General features: G+C 31.4%; 1 protein-coding gene across 1 annotated transcript; it reads right to left on the bottom strand.

Annotated features, from left to right (window-relative positions):
• Nucleotides 1-3,714: 3,714 nt before the first annotated feature.
• Nucleotides 3,715-13,275, bottom strand: LOC126846186 (uncharacterized). The gene is made up of 17 exons (XM_050585428.1): nt 12,523-13,275; nt 11,114-11,229; nt 10,787-11,000; nt 10,022-10,332; nt 9,721-9,930; nt 9,296-9,472; nt 8,846-8,960; nt 8,393-8,505; nt 8,126-8,321; nt 7,981-8,056; nt 6,639-6,704; nt 6,475-6,532; nt 6,013-6,059; nt 5,802-5,932; nt 4,538-4,593; nt 4,383-4,444; nt 3,715-3,904 (listed from the first exon to the last, which is right to left on the bottom strand). Exons 1-17 carry the CDS (start codon nt 13,273-13,275, stop codon nt 3,813-3,815), a joined length of 2,793 nt encoding a protein of 930 aa, XP_050441385.1. The 3' UTR covers nt 3,715-3,812.
• Nucleotides 13,276-25,972: the final 12,697 nt, after the last annotated feature.

Below are 25,972 nucleotides of genomic sequence, written 5' to 3'. Positions count from 1 at the left end.
CGAATATTTATCAAATTTGACAACATTTTCTCGCCATCGGTTTAAAATGGTGACCAAATTTTGCCGAAAGTGACGTTTATTCAAGATTCGCCTCCCTGTATGTTCTGCGTGCGCTACCTACTTTTCTCCGGTCAAACACCACTCGTGATCCACCGTAGATTATTCAGGGCGCCGATTCTCGAATATTTATCGAATTCGACAAAATTTTCTCGCCATCGGTTTAAAATGGCGACCAAATTTGCTACCCAGTGCTACTCCGCTGAACCTGAACGCTGCTACACCTGGTCTCCAAGAGCGGTCCAACCTCTGCTTAACGCCCTCACTTTCTCGTGCCCTCATTTTATCCCTGTGGACAGGGGAGTAAGAATACTTCCAAGGTTCCCGCGCCTGTCGTAAAAGGCGACTAAAGCGGCGTCGAGCCCGACGTAAAGTGGCCTTCTGACAGGTCACTTCTTCTTGAGACACACCTTCTGCGGCCCGCAATTAGCACCTAAGGCGCCGATTCTCGAATGTACATCGAATTTGACAAGATTTTGGTATAATATGGCGACAAAATCTTCGTCGAAAGCGACAAACATTCGAGAATCTGCCCCCCAGTGCTACTAGGCGGGCCGCAGTCGTAGGGGATCCCTTCGGGGTGAACCACTGAAGCCAAGGAACACCTGTCCCATGCACTTAGTGCATGGCATTTGCTATGACGTTAACTAATTGTGTTTAATCATCTTCTGCGGAGATTTTTAGCTTTTACAGCAGTACCGTTTGGCGTCAGACAGTTTCAGGCTCGAGATGAAGGCAAGCATCGGCGATGGATCTGCTCCTGCCGGCCCTCTGGAATCGCCTACGAGACGAGAGAGAAGACTTCCTCGGTCGCAACTGACGCAAGTTTCTGACAGGTCACTTCTTCTTGAGACCGCTAAAGGCCAAGGAACACCTGTCCCATGCACTTAGTGCATGGCATTTGCTATGACGTTAACTAATTGTGTTTAATCATCTTCTGCGGAGATTTTTAGCTTTTACAGCAGTACCGTTTGGCGTCAGACAGTTTCAGGCTCGAGATGAAGGCAAGCATCGGCGATGGATCTGCTCCTGCCGGCCCTCTGGAATCGCCTACGAGACGAGAGAGAAGACTTCCTCGGTCGCAACTGACGCAAGTTTCTGACAGGTCACTTCTTCTTGAGACCGCTATAGGCCAAGGAACACCTGTCCATGCACTTTGTGCATGGCACTTGCTATGACGTTGAAGCGGTCGCATCGCGACTCGATGGTGGCCGAGTACTAATTACACCCGCACCCGCTTTCTCTACTCGTCCGACAGGCCGCGCTCGCCGCCCAACCGGACACTTCCATTGTAGATGGATACACGGACATTTTTATGAATATACCTTGTCTTCAACCTTTTGTGTAAATAATAAAGATCAACCGTGATACTTAAACCCGGCGTATATTTTATTTTCACAACAATTACCCTTTTTGTCTATCACGATTTCAACATTTGGTTGAAATCGCTAATTTATCATGGGGCGCACCGGGAAAACTCCCGGTGTTTTTCTATTTTGAAGGCCTAGAAAAAGGTAGATAGTGATAAAAATTATTTGAAGGGCAGAGAGGAAAAACGGTAGTTGTCACATTATGAAAGTTTTAGAGTATAGCAAAAACAAAGTTCCTGAATTCCTCTACCTCTTACATTAAAACAAAAAAAAATCACATTAAATGCTACTCTAATAATAAAAGTATTTATTTAAACAATGTATTGACATAAAAAAAAAATTATTGGCATAAATTGAAAAAAACTATTTGAAAACATTTTCATAATGTGACAACTACCGTTTTTTCCCTGTTCCCTTCATTTCCATCGTTGTACACAGGATAGGCAAGACATAATAATATTTTCTAAATTACAAAATAGAATACATTATGATATTTGAACCTATAATATAAATCTGTGCCATTCCGTTTTACCTAATCTACCTACATAAAATAACTTCTGCATACCTAATAAAGGATTAGCGAAGTTGTATTTTCTATTGTTCTCTAAACACTCAATATAAAGAAGTTTCTCGTCAAATGTGTAATTCATTATTATATATTACTAGTATACTCAGTCAACAAAAATTATAAAACAATTTCTGAACTATAAAAATATAAATATTACCGGCTGTCGGTATATTTTTCTTAGTTACCAACTATCCCTGCATTAATCACTTAATACATTACTGACTACTGCATAATACATTGTATTGCAATGCTAATGTATAGTGATGGGCATAATCGAGATATCTCGATTATGAAAACAATCGAGATATTTCGATTATGATAAAAATAATTGAATAATTTCAATTGTATGTAAAATAATAGAATTTGTTTATGCATTTTCGAAAAAATGTCAGTTAACATGGATTACGGTACATAATTAAATTGAAGATAATAAAAATTATTGAACGATTAAAAAAATTAAACATCTTTGTCATTTTATTTAAGACACCCACTAATAATTAAGTATTATTACTTCTAAACTACGATTCAATTAATAATAGGTATTATACCGACAAATAAAAAAAGACATTAAATTATTCATTTACTATAAGTAGGTGCATATTTCTTTACTTATACCTATTTGATTTGGTTATAACTTCTTTATCTTCGCCTTACACTCCCAACTACATGAGGTCGGCAATTTGGTTATAACTTACAAATGGAATTAATGTAATCGAACATACTCAAAATCAGTAAGAATAGTCTATTATTTTAATAATAGACCATTTTTAGTTTCGAGTAATTTTTCGAGAGATTCTCTCAATTACTAATCATTTGACTATGCCCATCACTATTAATGTACAGCAGTTTTATAAACAGCTGATATAGTACCTTAATACGTAAACTATAAATAGTACCAACTTAAAAATCAAGTTTTAAATAATTTATTATAATGAAGGCTATTTTAACATTACAATTGTTTCAGTGATTGTCAACCATAATTTAGAAATATACAAAATATTAGTACATTATCTATTACACCAAATCTTATAAATTCTATTAAAAAAAAATATGAACACAGTTTAACATTAAGTTTATGCTATATTATAGATAAATTATCTACATTTTGGTGTAAAAACAGTAAAATCGGACCATTATTTACAAAACGCATTTTTCCTCTGCCAATAGTAGTAAATGAAATTAAGAATTTCCTTATGATCGTCATGAATAATTACTAAAAATTGAGTTAGCTGGTTATTGCACCGGTCCCTTCTAATGCTTTACATGTAAAAATAGCTAAGTAAATAATAAATAGGAACAGTTTATATAAAGACAAGTTCATTTATGTGTTTTAAACATGTACATATTATTATAAAACACCTCACATTTTCTTTATCTACTCCATATTGGAATACTATACTAAATTGGGTTCTATGAGATATTTAGACACTGCTTGAGATGGTAGAACCAATATTTAGTCTGCACTTTTTATTAAGATTTTCTTAATTAGCTTTAGAACTTACATGTTGTATTTATATATTTATTACAAATGAATCATTAAATTGTGTTTTAATACATAGTTCCACAACAAAATTAACTATTTTACTTTGTACATTTTTATGTTTCTGAATATTTGAGATCTTTAAATCTTATACTACAATATGGACTTTTTTTTAAAATTATAATGTTATTTTTAATTAATTTAATTTATAAATGAATTTAAATATTTAAAGCAATTTATCGATAATAAATAATTTGTGACTATAATGGTATGGGACTGTTGTATCATTTATAGATAATAAATGTTAAAATTAAAAATAGTTATATTGAATAAATTATTAATTTTGACTCAAATGACCAGGGCCTACTGGTTCGTCGCTCGGGCTCGATTCACTCTCGCTCGATGAACTTTCTGCAATATCCCAATTATCTATAAATAATAATGAAAAAATTAATTTTGAATTAATATCATAACATTAACATTCTTCAAATCAAACAAAATGTTTCTCCTTAAGTTTTAAAAGTACGTAATGAAAATCTTTAGTATACTTAGAACTATATCATAATGATAATTTCACTTAAATCAACTAATGAGTTATTCATTAGCTAAGTTTACATAGCTCGATAGTAAATGAAGTGATGAGAACTAAAAAGTGGGTACAGGTGACATTTTTTTTTTCAAAAACAAGTTTTTGATTATACAATATTTGTCAATGAATTCTATTTATATCTGTATTTGTTTTACAATTTTTGAAAGAGAAATGAACATCACTCGCAAGAACACTTGCAAAATACAATTTAAATTTTACTCTCCTGTTCAAATTTGTTTAAAAATAACTTATACTTGATTGATTTTAATCACTTCAAATAGTCTAATATAATAAAAGTAGTGTATGCTTGGTGATTACCTTTATAGACATCTTCTAAACAAAGCATTTCATCTAATCCTTTTGTCAAGTTTTTCAAAAAACTAAAATAAAAGAATTTGTTTGTTATAAAATTAACTTACTGTTGCAAAAAAAAAAAAAAAAAAAATTAAAGAAAAAGGCATAAATTAAAATACCTGTCTTCTGATGTACCTTGTTCTTCAGTTTCACCATTTTCCATGGATAATGTATTCTGTAATTAACATAATTAAGTTTCCAAGTAAGTCGTAAGATCATTGAATATTACCCGAAATTATAAGACGTGTAACCAAAGACATCGAGAAATCAAACTGACAAAGGACGAAAAACACCCTATGTTCGGACGTTACCATATGTGATTTTGATTTTTAGATTTACCAAATTTGTTACCTAATTTATTTATGTATTTTATTATTTAAGTATTTACCAAGGTTTTTTTAATATTTTTATGTTATTAGGACTATTGATAATTGGCATTTTATATTCGGACTTGACAAGAAAAAGACTGTCTCCTTCAAGATAGAGGTTTATTGAAGATTCAATATTCAGAATGGATCGTGAGTTAGTTACCTGTAACCAGAGATGGGCACGAATATTATTCACAGGACCCTCATCTGCGAATTCAAATACAAATACATTTGAAGGGCTGCGGGGAAAAAAGATCAATGTCAATTTTTGTTCATTCTGAGAAAATCATGTTTTTAATTTCAAAACGTAATACATTTCGCCTGTATGCCTAAACTTCCGGCGGTCGTTACTCTCGACGAATCTGTTTTTTCCCCTGGTTCGAGCACATAAAAGATACAATACGTCAATACAAACAATTTGATACCAAAATCTCATTTTTAAAAAAAAATTGACATTGATCTTTTTTCCCCACAGCCCTTCATTTGTATTCACATTTCCAAATATATTCATACTAGCGGGTATGAGCACATACAAATACGATTATATTCGCTTTCACAGCCTAAAAGTAGGAATACATTTGTATTCACAGCCAAATAATACAAATACATTTGTAATCACTTTTTTTGGCTGCAAATAATAGTGTATTTTTATTTTTTTACTTTGAATACGAATATTTTCGTACTTGTCTTCACAGATGAGGGTCCTGTGAATAATATTCGTATTCATGAATACAAATACGCCCATCTCTACCGGTAACATACTTTCTCCCCCTCATTCCGTCAAGAAAGCACAATTTACTACTAGATTATATTAAAAAAATACATAATAAAGTTATGCAAAAAGTTCATAATATATATATATGGCGCTTTGTAACTAAGTACTAGCTGTGCATGGTATGAAACTCAGTCATAAGTCTTCACACCATAAATATCCTTCCCCAGGATACTAGCGTTGAATGCAAGCCTATCTATGGATTAATAATTATAAAGAGAGATATATTATATTTACACATACGGAATTAGTAGCACCATGTAATTCATGCATCAAATCATGTTCCAAATTTGATTGTAGTAATTCCACTGAATTTGTTGCTAATGTCAAATTGTTCGGAATAGAAGAAGTCGGTTCAGAAAAAGATTCTGCAACTATTTAATTATTGTAGTTTTACAAATTACGAAAATGTTATTGTACTTCTTTTAATTTTAATAATAATATTGTATATTACTTGTTTGACTGTTAAGCATAGCATTTTCCAATTTTGTTAAGCGAAACCTAATAAAATTAAATAACATGTATACATTATATTACATTTGAATATTACACTATAACTGCAAATATTAATTAAAATATAAATGTAAATGGTTCCCGGGCAAGAATAGGACCACGGAATGTTCCTCCTGTCGTAAGAGGCGACAAAAAGAACCTGATGCAGGGTAGCAGCTGCATGTGGAAGGAGACGGAAGACCCACCACATTATTAATTATTCCTAGTAAAAATCATCATGGATGCACAATCTGAGGCAATGGTTTGATTACAGCAACAACCAAGTATTCAAAGCGGCCCAAGGGTCAATCCAGATTAATATGATGATTTCCAACCTCCGTTAGGAGAGGAATTCCAAGAAGAAATGTAAATAGCACATACAATTTTTATTAATAATAAAAATAATAAATATATAAATATTTACCTAGCTTCCGTTATTTCAGACTGAATTTTATTAACCATTTGTGCATTTTCAGCTACTCCTAAAAATATTATAGCAGTCAAATAACTAATATACCACATTTATCAAAGATAATTTAATGTATTAACTAATTAACATAATAATATTATATTTTATTCGTAACTCACTTAATCTTTTCGGCGAGTTAAAATGGTTAACCCCATAAACACGCAAACGATTATCCAAATTAAAATCTAAAATCACAAATAATATATAAACTGATTTAAAAAAAAATTTAATTTTCTTAATATGGCTGATTTAAATAGAATTTACAAAAATGATTTATCATTAGTAAAAAGCATTTTTTTCAAGTGTTATTATTTTTTTTTTTTAACCCAAAGGCGAAAAAACCTTATATGTATAAGGAAAAACCTTGTATGTAATAATTACACATGAGTTTTGCATGCTTTTCCTTTAGTTCAATAGGGTTGTCTATCGGAAGGTTAACCTCTATTTTATAATATATAGTTGTTTATTTCTCTCAATCAGTGGCGGCTCGTGGTGATTTGACACAGGAGTGTGATAAAAAATTAGAAAATCATAACCCAAAATGATAAGTAATCTATTTATTTCAGGAAAATACATATAAGTATGAAATAAAAACAAAATATGAAATATATATAAGATAATAGTAACATTACAAAAATTTTCTTTTATTTGTAACCTTACCATTAATTTCATAACGAAATATTAACGCTAATTGAAATTTGTTAAAGATATCGGCAGTTTCGTCTACAATTATGGATACACACTCCAAATTATTTATTTCAATTAAAATATGATTTTTTATAATATTTAAAATACAATCCAGTAATTAATTTTGTATGGTTTTAGAAGTACCTCTAAAAGCAATTGACTTCTGAAAATGTTCCCGTAAACTTGGGTCTAAACTTGAACATAGGGTGATCAAACCACGAAAAACGCCATTGAATTCATTAAAGGCTATCGCCCGAATTGTGCAACAAAATCATCGCACATTATAGTTTATACAGCCGCCGCCGTTGATAATCTGATATTATATTTATATATAATACGAAAACATATTTTTATATGCGTGGTTTTAGGTTTACAATGTAGCACACACCACGTTATAACAGCCGCCAAAAGTATTTATAGGCTTTCGCCCAAATTGTGGGACAAAAATTATCGCGCTAGTCATAACATAGCTTATACGGCCGCCGCTGTCAATAATATGACATTATATTAATAGATACTACGAAAAATAATAAGAAAGTATTCCTTAACATAAAATATCAAATCAAATATATTATTTATACTATTTCGTTATTTCTGTAAGGGGTGCGGCCGCACATAGCCACGAGCCGCCACTGCTCTCAATAATGTATTACCTTAAAAATAAAAATTAATATCATTTGAACACTCATTAAAATAACTATATTAATACTCATATCCAAAATTATTAATATATATATATATCTAAAATACTTTACTTTTAACGAGTTTACTAACCAGGTTGACTAGGCTGTTCTACGTTATTCAACAATGAATTATTGATACTACCGACATTAATTGGTCTTTCTGGAATCTAAATAAAAGTTCATTATATTATTAATATTATAAGTTATATAGGTACATACAATATATAGGAACATACAATTTCATTTTCTTGAAAAAGTCTACTGAGTCTTTCGAACATTGATTGCGCTGTTTCACCTTGGAAACGAATGGGAAGTTCACTGTCATACAAATTTTGTAACGAAAAGGGAGGTAATACTGAGTTAGAGGCAATTTCAATACCACAAGACCCTCCTTGACTTCCATGATCTTCATTTGGATTTTTATCGATACTTCTGTATTATTAAAATATACTGCTTATGTTGTCACCTTTAAATTATATTATATAAAAGTACAAAATAATTACCCAGTCGCTTCAACACTTTCAAACTCATCAAGTAATGATTGAATTTTAATTTTAAGTTTCTTTTTAGGACTTGAAACCTCTTTAATTACAGGTTTCACTTTAGCTGGTACTTTCTGAAAAAAAAGTTGACAAAAGCATTGATTAACATTTTCAATGCAAAGGAATAAAACTTAATATCTATAATTTTTCTAGAATTGTATACTATATAATTTATTATAAATTATATATTTTTATATATAATTTACATAAATTATAAATAAAAATAACAGTTTATTAGGTTCGTGTATTGTCTTCGTCGTAAAAAAAAAAATACACATTAATTTATAACCCTGAAAAATTAGACAATCCAGTTATATTGAGGAATCACTATGACGTATGTATAAATACTTTAAAAAAATTGTTTTTAAAGTTTAGTAATAATAATTGAACTATTGTGCAATGTAAAAAAATAACCTGTTTCAGTTCATCACATTTTTGTACTAATAAAGAGTTTTCAAGTTCCAATTTTGATAAATACCATTGTTGTTCAATGCATTTTTGATAATATGTTGGTGGCCTTACACTAAACCTAAGTGAAATATTATACAATTTAAGTATTAGTAAGAAAAACATGTTAAACTTTTCAGCTATTTGCTATAAAAAAAAGTAGTTGCACATAGTAAAATTTACAACAGTTCTAATGTATTGATTATCGTTCATCTATAAAATATTAAAACATTTACATTAATGGTACATTTACTGAATCAGCTAATGGTTCATCTTATGTTATAAACCTTAGGTAACTAACAAACTTTATTAATTATCCTGTTATTGAACAAACCTTAATTAAGTTATTATTTTGTTAATTATTTAAACTGTTGTATTATTTACAATAGTGCGGAAGGTTAATTGTTAAAGGCTTACTTTAAAATTAAAGAGTTTCGCTGTAGGAATCCTTCATTTTCCAATAAATCTAGTCTAAAAAATCTGTTGTATCCCCAACATTCACCAATCTCAAAATTTGAAGTAAACTCTCTAAGTACATTTTTGGAGGGATCATTTATATTCAATTGATTTATCATTTCAATACGATATTCATACCTAAAACAAAATATTGATTCATTAAAACTCAAAGAAATAATTTCATAATATAGTGCAGCTAAAATAAGTTAGTAAAAAAAGTTTTGCAAAAGTTAAACAAATAAAACAAAACTGTATGTATGTTTTTTTTTTAACCTGTATAGTACAAATCTTTTGTAATTTTTTGTAAGTTCAATATAGTTTATTTTATGAATTTTATTATTCATGTAATTTTATGTTTTATGGGGAAATTGAGTTAATTAACTTACCTAGAAACACCAGGTGGACCTGAAGTTAATTCCAAAAATACAGATAAATATCTATCTCTTACAATACCGTTCCCATTAGGATATACTTTGAGTCTCCAACTGACACCGTTACATCCAATAGGCAATGAATAGATAGGTTCAGATTGAGTTATTTTTTCAGAAAATGATTTTATAGTCAAAGTACCTCCTTCAAATTTAGGGGTCACGGCACTAAAAGGAATAAACATACATAACATGTCTCATTATTTTATTTCTGTTCTATAAATTATTATACTATTATAATTTATTAAAAAAAAATTACCTATGGAACTCGGGATACACAGGAATTAATAATGGAGCTTGCTTTTGCTGCATAATAGTAACAGTTCTCATAAACCTAGGAGCATTACTAATTAGCTGAGACATTGTCATTTGAGAGACTTCCAAATCACAGTCATGTAAAAACTCTTCAATTTGTTCAGCTTCGTGGACTAGATGACCTTTTTGGCGTAATAAAGTTGTAAGTTTGGTATCAAGATCTTTTTCTAAATCCATCATCATACATTCAATTGCCGTGCGAATTTCACGCACTTTTTGATCTTTGGCTTGCTGTACATCTTTAATATTTTTATCCTAAAAAATGTAAGCATTGGTATAAACAATATTACTTAATTAATATAGCCTAAAAAAAAGATAATTTTAGTGTAATGGAGTAGTGTTAAAGACATTAAAACACAGAAAAATTAAAACATAAAAAAAATAAATGAAATAAAATGATTTTCAAATTAAGTATACTAACTTCATTTTTTGAAAATTGATTTTTTCAATTTAACAACCTAAGGTGCTTGTATTAATGTTTTGAATACAAACTAAATACATACTTAATCACAAAATGTGCTGTTTTCAATTAAATGTCATATCATAATATATAATTTAGCTCACAACTTTAAGAGTTTTTTTGGACCGTACCTCATATGGCATAAAAATTCAGTTAATATAAACACTATCAGAATTTTTTGATTAATCTTTTTATTAATTATAAAAATCAATTTTGATTGATGATAATAATAAAACAATTTGAACTCACAATTTCTTTAATATCCTTTTTAATCAGTTCTTCTTTGCCTTTCAGATTATCACACTCATCTTCGAGTTTTGTCAGGGTTTCATTATAAATTTCCTCGATTGGCCGAAATGAATGACTAATATGAGACGAATTATCAAATAGTGCACATCGATGACAAATAGATAGATTGCAAGTAGCACAGAAAACAGTTAATGGTTCATTGTGTGTTTCACAGCTAAAATAATATGTTTTATGTAAAAAGTTATATTATAAATAAAAACATTTGCAATTTAGCATCAAAAGAAAATCAATTTATTTAAAATTGTAAGAAATCTTATATGTAATAACCTCTGTTCTAAGCATTGTCGAACATTTCTTGTATCACCAGTGTTGTTTAAGCAGTCAAGTTGATCAGATAAGTCTTCCACCCATCTGCAGTTAACAATTTCATGTAAAACCAATACCTTCTCGCTTTGCATCGAAGCTAAAACATTTTTCTGGATTTTTGTGAAAAAGGCATTAAAAGGGGTCAAATTATATGTTTTTGGGGTCGGTGATTACGAATTTGTTATCAGTTCTCAATTTTAATCAGCCAGAAAGAACTTAAGTAAAAAAAAAAAAATTGAACTTTGTGTCAACTTAAAGTCAAAAGTGTTACTTGAGCACAAAACTCAATAGTATCATTCTGCATAGATCTACATAAAATTGTTTTAATGATTTGATAACAATTTTTTTAAGATTTTAAGTGTTTTTTGTTAAAATATACGCAATCTGCGAAAACACAGTTTTCCGGCTATTAAAAAAAAACTGTAGTGCCGAATTATTTTTCCGTTTAATATGTTATGGATACATATGAGTTCCAACTACTGGCAAATTTTCAACCCAAAGGTCTTAAAATTACGGCTAAAAACCCCGAAAAACAAAAAAACCTGTACCCCCCCTAGGGGGGTGGGCATTGGGTTAAATTCAAATTTGATATAACTGACGTGCGCGGGCATACTAAATAAATATTTCTTATAAATTTCAACTCGATCCGACTCTTTTTCTCGAAGCTATAGCCAGTAAAAGTTCTAACTTAAAAACTCGTACGGTTTTTTTTTTGTTTTTTCAACTTTCGCCTGTGAAGAGTTAAACTTTTTCAACTTTTACCCCCCCCCCCCCCAAAGTGCCAGCTAGATGAAAATTGCGATTTATAGAGTTGCTATTCGAAGGAATTGGTCCAGTATTAAAGAAGTTACAGTGTATACAGATAAAAAAAAAACATACATCAGAGTAAAACCAATACCTTCTCGCTTTGCATCGAAGCTAAAAAAACAGGCGATAAAAGAACCCTTTTAGAGTAATCCCGAGCTAACAATAACAGAGACAGAGAACTCATTACACACATTCATTAATTGAGTTTGTTTGGTTGAGTACAAGGATAAGGATATAACGTTTTAACAATTTACCACTCATCGCTATACTACTCGACTTACCAATCGATGACTTATAATGCGAATAATTTCAAAACACAGTTCATATATTTACACATAAGTAATGTTATAAGTCGTAACACATTTAAAATTTGTCACTGTTTTTATGTATAGAAATACAAATATTATAAATTTATCAATCCGTCTTTAACACGGTGACTATGGCGGCAACGTTCTTTTGCTCTAATATCAACAGTATTATGATATTATAAAATACTTCTTAAAGGTAGTTTGACCCGTTGCCGCGTCATAAAGGAAACCCAGTTGGATCAACCGTGTGCTCACGTATCTGACGTAAGAATCCATTTTGTTTAAATAAAACAAGTAACTGCAAATGTGTCTGTACGCTGTTTCGTGCTCGGTCATTAATTGTTCGATATCAAACGGCGGGTACTCTGGTGCACAGTTAAAATGTAAAAAGTCCTGCAAGCAATCGGTGAGTTCGTCCGTCCGCTTGACGCAAAAATTCGTAATGTCTTGTGATGTTAAGACGGTGGAAAGGAAACCTCGGATCCTCGAGACGTTTTTGTAAAATTCATCCGAACCAACGTTGTCGCCCACAGTGTAATGAGTGTATCCCAACGAGCCCATCACCTCCGACACGGTGTTCGAACCTCTTCGGACACCGTCTCCTAGTCTGTTCCAACAATCCCTTGCCAGACCAGCGACCACTCGGCTGCCGTCGTTGTCTTGTGAAAATCTCTCACACTCTTTGACCACGTAGACGGCCAACGAGAGAAACCAATACAGCTTTGCTCCGCAATCGCATCCCATCATCCGGGGAATCAGGAGCAGCTTCTTCAGCGACCCAGGTCTAGCCCTCAGACTAAGCAAACGTTCGTGCACACCCATCCAACCGTCTGCGTCTGCGATTGCGGTAAACCACGAATCCCTCCAGTTTTGTACTTTGTACACACCGAACAGCAGGTCCCATTGAGGTGCTGACAAAGAAACCGGTGGCGCTCCTACTGTAGTTCCTTTTTGTTGGTTTGTAACGACAAACACGGTTAAAATTGCAATTACTAAACAGTTGCACATTCGAAACCGTTTGAATTTAAACGTTCAGAAATGCCGTCCAACATGCACTACTTGTGCAACCTGTACCAAAAGACAAAAAATGGACTGTCTGAGTATATTTTTGTAACGCATAATGCACACAAAATTGTTTGCATGTGTACAGCATATGGTAAATGTTTACATAAACATAATAATCTTTTATCTTGTTTCGTTATATTATGAGTTATGACGAAACGGTAAAACGAATATACTATCTTCAAGTTGGCATAGAATAAACTTTTTGAAGTTTGGTCACAATCGAAAACCCGTTTTCTTGGATTTATATTTTGTATTAAGAAAATATAACATCTTTTTTTGCCTATAATGACATTATTTAATGATGTTTTTTATTTCAACCAGCAAATACAACACGGAAATTTGTTTATCGTATTATGACTTTTTTATCAAAACGATTTTATAGCCCAACTCTAGATCTACGTTCAGTGTAATTTCCAGACCATAAGACTTGGACGAAAATGAGAAATAACGAAAAAGTTATTCTACCCCTTCTAGAGGATGAGAAGTAAGAAATAAAGTACAACATTACATAGCCATCGGCATCACAAACGTTTTTACCTGTAAAATATATAAAATACCGCGTTATTAAATACTGATAAAAATAAAATGTGCCTTAATCTAAGAATTATTGTGATAAAAAAAATGTATTTATAAAATGGCCACTACCCAAAAAAACTAATAGCAGTACACTCGAAATAAAAACAAATTAACAAACTAAACTATTAAACGTTTTTTAAAGTTAATAAATCGATATCGAGATATGGATTTAAATCTAATGGCTTTTTCGTCCAAAACGTCAACAAACCGACCGCTTTCAATTCTCTTAAATAATTGCACACACTATAAAAAGTAAAATTTGCAAATAATGATTTTATACATTGGAAATTTCATAAACACATTTTTTAAAAATAATTTTGTAGGTAGATGATATTTTGTATAAACTAATTTAAGAACAATACAAGTAATTGTACGCATTTAATATTAAAAATTAGCCATGTTACTTATTGTACATATTATACAGATTGTAAATATTTCCAATGAAACAAAAAAAATGTATATAATAAAATAGCACACACTTTACTGGCGTAGTGTTTTGCGCCGAGCATTAGGAATCTGTTGTAGTTGTTACCCAAATCAATTGCCATGGAATTATTATAAAGGTACAATTGTAAAAATGTTTATGACTTTTAACATATTATGTTTTGTAGGCAAACGGTTTTTGTGAGTTTTGCATTAAATTTATACGTCCAGACGTTGCAGTTTTTTGTTACACGAATAGTACATTTTCAATACAATTGTAAATCTTAAACCAAAACCATTTACAATGTACGACAATTGGACAATTTCGATTTTAATTGCGTTGCTCCTTGCAAACGTAGCAAACAAACGTTTAGTGGAATTGTCTGCCGTTTTAGAAGAAGACGGTCAAAATTACATCGAGGTATTAGTAAAAGTTATCGTTTCCTTGCAGAGATATTTGCAGAGATATTTGATCTCCGAGTGTCGACCACACTACAAACCGTTTGATATAAACGAATTGATCAATGAGCGTGAAAGTCATAACCTCACGAAAAAACCCTACGACTTTTATGTAAGTAAAATGGATGAAATAATCCGACACGTTACCAATAATTTGGTTCAACTGGGTTTTCATTGTGACGCTTACACTCGCCAAAGTACCTTAACACATCCATAGTGGCTATCAAACATAGACTTTTATCCAACAAACCATTCATACAACATCATTGATGATCAGCAATAGTATTACTTTACAACGCTCTCGGTGTTACAGAAGGATTGATGAATTTATACTATTTTTATTTTATACATGACAATGGTGATCTCAATTATTAGATATTTTAATAAAAAAATGTCAGCTATGCCGTGATAAATATGTTACATTTTATGTGATTATTAATAAAAATAATTGTTTTTGAATCCAATGATATGCAATAAAAGACAAAAACTTGTTAAACTGTATTTTGAATTGATTCACGTTGTAAACCATCGATTGGTTAGTTGAGTAGCGGTAGGTGGTAAACAACAACTATGATATACGAGTATAAGCCAAAGTATTCTATATATTTTGTTTCTCCATTTTATTTTATAAAACCAAAATAGGAGGATTTTTTGATACAATTCCAATTTCACGTTGGTTTTCAAAATGTTGCTTAGAAATACTATTATTACAGTTTTACGTCAAATAAAGTCGTTATGTTTTCTTTTTACATAATATCAATTTACCAAAAAGATTTTGTTTCGATAATAACCAAACTTTAAAAAGTTCATCATGTGGTATTTTTTTACTTACTTATTGTACACATCCAAATTCGTCTTACAACGCTATTATTTCTAAACAAATTGTGTTATAAACTTTAAAACATTTGTTTTTTCATGTAACTAACTTGCGTAGAATTTTTAGGTATTATAATATGTGTTTTATCATGTTTTTTTAGCCAAAATCCCCCAAAAAAACACAACAACTTTTATGTTAGCAAAATGGACGATCACATCGGATACGTGACCGGTCATTTGACCAAACTGGGTTTCCAATATGTCGAATTAAACGTAATATTAAGTAATAATAATTATTACAAATGTTTACAATGGGACAATTTAATATAGAATAATGCTGTATCCTAATGTAAATAATAGTCATACCTATAATTATCAAGGTTCTACGGTCATGCAAGAAAATGGTTCAAACATTTGAACATTTGTACCTGCACAAACAACAAAACAAAAATCGCTTAAAAACACATCTTTTTCCGGTAAACAGCAAAACGTAAAAATGCACGAGATATTGTTTTCTTAAGTTTTACTTCTTTTTTATTTTGAGGAAAACAAGTTGTTTTTTTTTTGGCGATATCTTGTTAAAATCATCTTGTTGACAATTAAGTCGGAAGGAAGGCGTATAAAAGTGTAGAACACTTTGGAAAACTAAAAAAATAACAATAAAACTGTACAAAATTTGTTTAAAAACATTTTATATAATGTAATAAAACGTATTGTTGCGTTGGCTTTTGTGTAAACACAGAAGATTTAACTAAAATTAAAAGAATCCGATTAATGTCTGTTTGAAAACATGAAAAGATCAGTCATAGTGAATATACATACATAATATGTACAAGGTTAAATATTATACATGTAATAATTAAATGTTTACATTAGGACAATGTAATAGAATAAGCTTAGATGTTAACTATGTACAAATTATGATTGAGGACAACATCAAAAAATTATCACTATTATTATTTTATAGTTGCTCTAGTGGCTCTATTAAGAAGTGAACCGTAAAACTTTTATGGTTATTATACACAGCCAAATATATCATACGAGTGATACTCGTTTTTAATAAATAGTAATGTAAACTTTAAAATACCTATTTTTCTGTAGCTGACTTGTACGTGTAGCATACATACTTATGCGTTTTACCATGTTTTTTTTTGTAACAAGACAAACAATTATGTTTATGTAAGCATTTAGCATGCACAGGCGAGCAATTTTGTAAGTTATTCTTTAGTTTTTAATATATCCAGACATTCTAGTTTTTGGTACGGACTACACGAGTAGTACATTTCCAACCGAATTGTAAATCTTAAACCGAAACGATTGATAGAATGTACGTCAATTGGATAATTTCAATTTTAATTGTGTTTTTCGTTATAAACGTAAAAAACAAAACTAGTGTAATGGCAAACTTGACACCAGCTCAACATTGGCCAGGGCAGTGGGGCAATTTTAACTTGTGCTAGATCTAACTGTAGCAGGTGTGATTCAAACACAAATCATTGATCATTTTTCTACTGTAACGGCAATACCAATAAATAACTTTGATAACGTAAAAGATCATTAAAATTATTTAAAAATTGTAAAATTGCTGGTGTCGGAGTTGGCCCTTTCACCGTTCCATTCTTTGCGGCTTACAACGACAAACGCAATTAAAATTGAAAATATTAATTTGTCGTACATTCTAATGGTTTAGATTAAAGATTTACAATTTGGTTGAAAATGTACTGCTCGTGTAATCCGTACCAAACACTAGAATGTCTTAATATTACAAACATTTAATATAAAATTACTTGCCCACACCGAGCGAGGTAAACGAAGCACACAATATTATGTGTACATTTGCTATGACTCATCTTTTCATGTTTTGCTATTTGTACAGTCATTTCCCATTTGTGTTTTATACATTTTAAGTTGTTACTTAGAAAAAGGTTTCAATTACGAATAAAAAATAATGTACACAAACGTTATACCGCTGTTTTTATAGAGTTGGTTTTTGTGTCTCCTCTGTCCATTTTTGGCATAATATTAGTCTATTTTGTTGATAATAAAAGTGTAATATATAGGTTTTTTTTTATTGAACATTATCAATACAGTTAATCTCCTCTTTGTTCACGAAATACAATCCTATACATTATTATTGAAGCGTGTGTAAGCACAACATTTTAAGGCGGAATAATAGAGAAATTACACGAAGCTGATGCGGTTAAGTGGATAGTTAGGCCTAGAAACACCATTATAATGAATGCCACATAATAATATAATTATAATCTTCAGCTTATTTATCTTTGTGTTATTCTGCTCCTGTTACCGTTTGTACTTATTATTTGTCATGTTGAAATGTTCAAATTGTGTTATTTTTTTTAGTATTTATTTATTTATTTGTTTAGCTTCAAGAATACCGCAAGAATACCGCACGTTGTTGATTTTACCGTACCAGGGGCCCATCGGCACGGCTGACGCGACGGTAGTCCGTGAAATAAAATCAAAATTAAATTATTTAACGACACGCTGTAATATTGTACAAGAAGTTAGAGCCACATCGTCAGCACCTTCTGAGCTCCTCGTCCAATTTAAAAAATATAATAAATTTAAAATCTTATTATCATCTATATAATTTAAAATGAAGAGCTGGTATTAAACACAAACAGCAGCAGCTACTATTATATATTTTACAGTTAAGGCGGGTTGATAACCCACCTTGTCCACACCTTGTCTTGGCCGTTGGAAAATCACAACTGCATAGCGATTAGCAGCTGCTGCCGCGTGGACGGCCATCGGCAACAGCCACGGCCTACTACTATTAGGCCCTCGTGTGATAACGGCAGCGGTCTACCGTGCAAGAGCGGCCGCGGCCCGGTTATCGCAACCGCGGTACCGTGGCGTACCCGAGATAGTTTCTTCGTTATCTATCCGTCGCCGGGTACCGCGGTATCGAGCAGCAGCCGCATTTACGATTTCCATTGAACAGGGCCGTATGCGGCTGGCGCGTCAGCGGCGGCGGCCCGCCGGAGCCGCGAGTCCGCCGGATTTCCGTTGTTTTTTCCGTCCGCAAACCAAGCGCGTTTGCGTTTCCGACGGAACAGGGTCGTATGCGCGTGCCCGTCGCGTGAACGCCGCCGCCGCCGCCGCATCTTAGTGAGACGGACAGCGCCGCCGTTGCCGACCTTACAGGACGCGCGTGCGCCGAGTTATGTCACTTTCGCCGATGCCCGCACCAGGGCACCATGGGAAGCGTTGCGCGCGGCCAACGCAAAACCGTCGGCGGCGGCAATGCCGCAGAGACTCCCACGCGACCGCGTGGGTGGATCGTCCGAGAACAATGAACGCGACCCGTTCGGCGTCTACGGATATCAGGGTTTCATGGGCCAACGCACGTGCTGGGCACGACGGCCGTCTGAAGCAGTAACGTGCCATATTCGTATAAAAAAAAAAAAAAAGACAATTTATGGGAAACAACTGAACGTTATTTTAACACTAACCGATTTTTCGAACACTTGAGCGGATTGCATGCGGTCTGTTTTTTTAACTTTATAGACCAAAAAGCGAGACAAAATTTCGACTACTTAGAATGGTCACTTAACTAGGTTATGCAGGGAAACAGATTTTTTACTTTTTTGCTTTTTTATGTAAATAAATAAGGTTTTAATATTGAAAAAATTGCAAATTTAATTTATTTAGTTACAAGAAACTGATATTTTTAAACGAAAATCGGCTTTCTACATAACATAGTAAAGTAGCCAATGAACTCAAATCTCGTTATAGAATTGGAATTGGACCATCCTATTTGGATCTAAAATAAACCAAAATGCTTTTACTCGTAGAACAAATTATTTTAATTAAAACTGATACCTGGTAGCTTATACAATGTTAGCCGGTAAATTAATTGACATTGTCGAAAATGATTAAAACCTCTTTTTTTCTTAAATATTGCCTATACAAAACTCCTTAAAAATAGACCGCATGCAATCCCCCCTTAACATTTTCAGGAAACCGTTTTCTTAAAAACTGTTATAATATAGTTTTGCTAAGTATGTTTTATTTATTTCAAAAATGTACAAATATTTTTGTGTAGTCTTAAAAACACAATTTAAAATTATAATTCTGGCTCAAGGACATTTTATATGTACACAATATACGATATACATCAGCTGAATGAAAAAAAGCTACGTTGTTTACATTTGATTTATACTATTAAATATCAACGAAAATCTCGATAAGTACCTAAATACCAAAAAATGGCACTATTAAATTTTATAAAAAAAATAAAATTCTTAACTTAACCCTTCAGTGTCCGTTGTAGCCGAAATTCATCATGTTTATTACGTGATTGGTTGACTACATGAAAGTGAAGGGAAACGGAAAGGGTTATATTATTAACTATTTTGTTTTAATAAAAAAAAAAACATTTTAAAGTTAATACGAAACGCTTATAATATACTAAATTACATTACCGAAATATATATATATTTTAAAATTTAAACACGCTATGATAAGTAGTTGTGTTTGTATTAAGTAATTAATTTTTATTTAATATATTTAATAATTTTTTTAATTTTCAAATAATTTTTTTACGAATCTATTTGCATATTTATTTTAATTCGATTTTTTTTAAAGTGGGGGTGGGAACTTTGTTGTTATTAAATATCATTCGTTTTTTATCTTTTTACCAAAACGACAGCTGCTATTTAACGACTGCTGAATATTGGACTGAAAGTATTTTTTAAAAATCCATAAATATAGTACTTCCTCGCGTACTTAAGCCCTATAAACAGCCATAGAAACACTTATTTCACGGAATACCTACTACAAAACAACAGAAAGCACTTTAACAATGATTTGTGATTATTTGTTTTGGCACAATACTATATTATGTTGTATTATATTACAAACCTATATGGCTATACCTCATATAAAGTGTGCAGGAAACGACAACAGGTGCGGATAATGGTCTGGCCAGCGCAGCGGTAAGCACGCTGGAAGTATCCGATATCGAGTTAATGGCAGCAGCAAGTATATGGCCGGTAAGTTTGACCGCAATCCCTAGACAGTTCTTTGCAAAGTTTCGGTTTTTCCAGAGCCTTTGGCCTGTACAATGTATAGCCACACATAAGTTTGAACCGAAACGTATATTATATTATTTCCAAATTCTTTGATGGTTTTCATAAAGACTGAAAAAAAATAAATATTTTTAATATACACAAGTTTGGTGGATTTAAGTGCGTATTGCGCATAACTTGAATTGGTGTCAATAATATATTACAGTAAAGCCGTTCTCCGCATTATTTTCAATGTTATTCTGCAAAGGTTTGAGATAGAAATTGTTTTTTAATAAAATATAAATCATAAGACGAGACTCTCAGTTTAATATGCAAGATATGACACATGATATTTATTTTCCTTTTTGTTTATTCACATTTCTTCTTTATATAAGCTATATAAATCACCCTTTTTGCTACCGACAAAAATGTCGAAACATATATGAACTAAAATGTTTGAACGAGTAAAAGAATTGGGCGTTGTACATTAAAAAAATATATATTTCAAAACATTTCAGTTAAAAATATTATAATATTATTAAATAGATAAGACAATATTACTGTCGATTTAATGAAATACTTAAATTGGTTGTCTATGATTTTACACGGTAAACATCTACTAAATGTAAATTAAACAAAGAATTTAGTTAAATCTATTGGTTCAATTAATAATGTTTTATTTTAATCATCAGGAAATACATGGTTGGTTGGTAAAAAAACGCTTAAAAATATATTTATTTTTATAGTCGAGATTAAAACAACAAGCTAAATTGGAAATTATGCAAATTAATCTTAATTATATAAGATTCTTCATTGAGATTTTATTAAATTGTGTTGTTATTTATTTAGCGCTGGGCGATGCATGCTTTAACTTGTATAAAATTCCTATAAAACCTACCATACGAACCTAACTAGTCTCTATTAATCTTCTTTCCAAAAAAAAAAAACCCTGTCCTACTTTTAAACACTAAACCAACAAGACTATTGTATTAGTTTCAAACGCAAAGTTTCAATTTTCTATGGAAAAAGTTAACATGTTACATACTTTTTTGTTGAGATTTTTTTTACATAAATAATAATCGCTGTTGCTTTCTCTGTATTAAATGGACTACATCCGCGGTAAGGTGATGAGACCCTGGTACATCAAAATCAAAATCGTGCAGTACTGTGCAGTATGGATTATGTGACTTATGTGACATTTTAAAAATTGTATACTTGACCGTCCAATATTTGCCAACCTGAAACTTAGTGATATACTTTATTTAGTTTTACTTTGAGAGGGCGTCGCATCGCTCATTTTAAAGGAGTAAAGTATATGCAATTTTTAACAAAATCTTAATTAAGCTGTGATGTGTAATTATTAGTTCAATAACTGGGACTCTATTTTGGTAGTTAATTTATTCTAAAACTTTTACTCAAAAACCAAAATTAAGCGAGTTATTTTCACCGGTGCGACGCCCTCTTAAAAGCTGGAAATAAAACCAAGACGGCCAAATGAGTTAGTGTCAATAATTTCAGGACTGTATCCATAATTTGTATGTAACCAACAGTACAACTTATCAATAATATGTCCTAACTACATTAGATTGATCAAAAATACTATTTTAAATTATAAAAGTAAAAATGAAATTGTAAAAGTGATAAAATTGTACTACTGAAGGTTTTTTTAACATATTATTTTGGCCACTTTTAGCATGTATGCAAGCTTAATATTATTAGATTTATATTTGCACAACTCAGCATAGATCTATCTGTTGTGAACTTGTGATTAAAGCAAAGTACAAAATTTACATTTTAATTGAAAAATATCGTGAAAATGCATTGAGTGGCATTAACTTTTTTTCGACAACAATAAATTAATATTTGACTTTTTGGGCAAGTTATCTGTTCAAAATGTATTAAAATAATTTGTCGATCAGTTTGATTGTTCAATTTTCGTTATTTTTTTTTTAGGTAATTTTGACTGATTTGGTCTTTTTTGTGAGTTAAGACTTGTAGGTTTTTATATTGTGTAGTATACTTTTTGGAGTTGTGCACGCTTGTCGTTATGGTTCCCTGGTACACGTTGGTCGGGTCAAAGCGTGTCGTCCAAGTCCACTTTATCGTCTTGGAAAATGCAGTTTTGAATGGTTAGGTTAATATTATTATCATTTCTCAAGTAATAATAACATAATAGACACGTGCCCGCATCGAATTAGATCGAAGTCGCACACTGTCCTATTGTTGTGTTTGATTTTTTTTTCCCCTCAGCTTTTCACAACGGTCCATTTTACTTAAGTGGTCCTTTATTTTGAAAAAAAATTAAACAAACAAAAAAAGACAGAAAAACCTTAACGCTTTTGGTACATCTATCAGGTAGTAATTTTGTCCGGAACCGGAAGGGTAACACGTGCCCCCTCCCCTTCCCCCATAAAAAGGACCATAGCCAATGCAATTTTATGCGTTTAAAAAAAAATATTATTCATTCACTCTTCCTTTTGATAGTATTTTCAGCCATCAAAATAATATATTATGTATATTAGTATCAAATTTCTTATGTAAATTAAACTCAGATTTCTGAAAAAAAAATTTTTTTCGAGTAACAGAAAGTTATTGAAATTGAGAGGTTGGCTTCGCGTTGCACGAAATTCGAAATTTTGTCTAATATTTTTTTCAGAAAGTTGTGAAAGTTGTACATAAAAATATGAAATGTGTGTAAATTTCAAACTGGTATCTCCATAAAAACAAACAAAAAAAAAGAGGTCTAATAATATATATTTAAATTCTTATACCATGTACATATTATAAGTGTGACAACAAATAACAATATATACATGAATTCTTATAATCGAACGTTTTTTCGTGTTGCCCGAAGTATGAGAATTTATTTAAAGATTTTTTCAGAAAGCTGAAACGTTTTACGTAAAATGTGTGCAAATTTCAAACTTGGATTTCCATAAAAACATTTAGAAAAAAAAATTAAGGTAAAAATTCGTAGAAACGTCAAAAAAACGACTATACATCAATCAAAATAGTTGAAATAATTATGTGTCTAAATAACCGTTAATTTTTTAGACTTTTCTATGAATTTTCACCATAGACCTATAAAGAAATCCTTATAGGTCTATGATGTTCACCTTTTTTTTTTTTGTTTGCCATGATAAAAGAATCATCCAGTATATTAAATATATGTTGTTATCACACTTATATTATTATGTACCAGATATAAGAATTAAAATATGTACATCGTTTTAAGTTTTTAAATATACATAAATATAGTAGTATATTATATTATTTTCACACTTATACTATACACATGATATTATAAGAATTGAAATAACTAAAAAAAAAAAACCGTCCACCCGACCCATACAACACTGGTAGTCGGGCTCGTTGAATTTATGCCTCGTGTGTAGTTCCAAGCGACTCACACACGGACACGCGGTACACGGACACATTTCGTCGGTACACACACGGCTGGCATGTGTGTGCGCCGTGCGGGCATAGGCCTCCGGCACGCGTCCATGCGACCCTGGTGCTCGTGTGCCTCCAACACGAGTACAACGCCAGTACACACATGTAGTTTGTACTCACACACGTCCGCCACACACAATGTTCACACACGCCCGTACGTGTGGCGAGGCGGCGCAAACCAGCATAACCGGCAAACCACATTTATTTAACCACCTGTTATACGGGTCTTAAGGCGCGTTCTCACGGATCAAGTTGAATTGACCGACAAAAGTAGAATATGATTCGAAATCAGTGCTTTTTTGTGTTCACACAGTAGTGACAATATAATATACTTTTATGACGTCCTACTAAAATGTAATATTTGTAGATTTCCGTTTGAAAAACCAACCCTTGTTAAATGGTTTTATTATCAATTCCAATACAATATGTCTTAATATATAATACTTGACTTGCACGTTATATGTTTATACTTGTTTATAATATGAAGCTCATTACAATGAATTCATACAAGTGAAAACTAAATGAGCACTAGCAATGCAAAACTTAAATAGCAGCACCTCGAATGAAAAAGCTAGCAGTGGGATATGTGCTGGTGTAAAGGAATCTTGTTGTAATAATAATATAAAGAACGGGTCGTGTTGTGTGTGTAAAACAACAATTTAAGTTTAGTGTGTGTGTAAGTATTTATTGCTTGTATAGTGTTTAATGTTGATACATTAACAACATTGAGCTGTGCATTAAACAAAGTTTAGTGTGTGTAAGTATATTTTATTGCTTGTATAGTGTTTAATGTTGATACATTAACAGCATTGAGCTGTGCATTAAACCGAAAGCTAGATAACACGAATAAAAGATTATTATTTACAACTGTAATCAATTATGATACGGACGACAGCAATGTGTTGTTGCACTAATACAAATTATCGTATTTTAATCTATAAAATCATTAAAGTCGCATTAAATCAAACGTAAAACGCGCAGTATGCTTTTTTAATTAACACTTTTTACACACAACAACAACAACAACAATATGATATTATACTTTTCTAATGTATTTTTTCAATGTACCAAGTATAAACCACTGACATTATATTATTATTTTGTCTTGTACATGAAACGTTGCCTTTTACAGCGTAAATTGGTTGTTTACAACAGTGACTAATATAAATTACATACGTTTTTTTGTATTGTTAACACTGTCGATTTTTATACGAGTGATTCATATTTCAAAAAAAATATACACATATATATATGTATATATATATATATATATATATATATATATATGTATTCTCATTTGCTGATTTACCTTGAGATTTCAACGCAATTTCAACGTTTTGAAAATAATTTATTACACGTTTTTTTACCAGAAATTCACACAGCGATTTTGGAAGTATAAAATAATTTTTAGTTAAATTTATATCAATATAATTGTTCATTTTTTTTTTTTAATAATATATATTTATATTATAGCCACGAGTTTGTGTAAGCAGTTTTACTTTCTTCGATTGTAGACAACAAACAAACGGGAAAACCGGAAGTCTGCTTGATAATACATGTTATTTTATATTCGAACGACAGTACCTTGAATAATTTTTTTCCGTTCTGTTCATCATGAGCCCCTAGTACAAAATGTCGAAAAGCGATCGTCAACAGGTGTATTCCTCGGTGACTCGAAGGTCATACCTTGATACACACACGCATGAAAATAACATGCTGTTGCCGTTGGGCAAAATTATTTGGTATTAAAATATAAACGCGTTACTTGTTAAATAGTAAAATATTATTTTAGGTTCAATTTTGTTAATAGTTATTGATTAACAAACGACTTACAACTGATTGAATAATTTAGAACATTTTCTACTGAACCGAATACAAAA

The sequence above is a fragment of the Adelges cooleyi genome, unplaced genomic scaffold, assembly GCF_023614345.1.
Source record: "Adelges cooleyi isolate 19-005CV unplaced genomic scaffold, UGA_ACOO_1.1 ACOO_flye_CR_arks_rails_tigmint_CR_PRNA_9, whole genome shotgun sequence".
Lineage (NCBI taxonomy): Eukaryota > Metazoa > Arthropoda > Insecta > Hemiptera > Adelgidae > Adelges > Adelges cooleyi.
This window is presented reverse-complemented; position numbering and strand designations above follow the sequence as displayed.

Excerpts from the sequence above, each read along its gene's own strand:
- LOC126846186 (XM_050585428.1), bottom strand. The coding sequence starts at position 13,275 with ATGTGCAACTGTTTAGTAATTGCAATTTTAACCGTGTTTGTCGTTACA. Across the intron at positions 9,931-10,021 it reads GTGTATCCCGAGTTCCATAG|TGCCGTGACCCCTAAATTTG; the intron begins GTAATTTTTTTT and ends TATTCCTTTTAG. Across the intron at positions 8,506-8,845 it reads AATGTGATGAACTGAAACAG|AAAGTACCAGCTAAAGTGAA; the intron begins GTTATTTTTTTA and ends CTTTTTTTTCAG.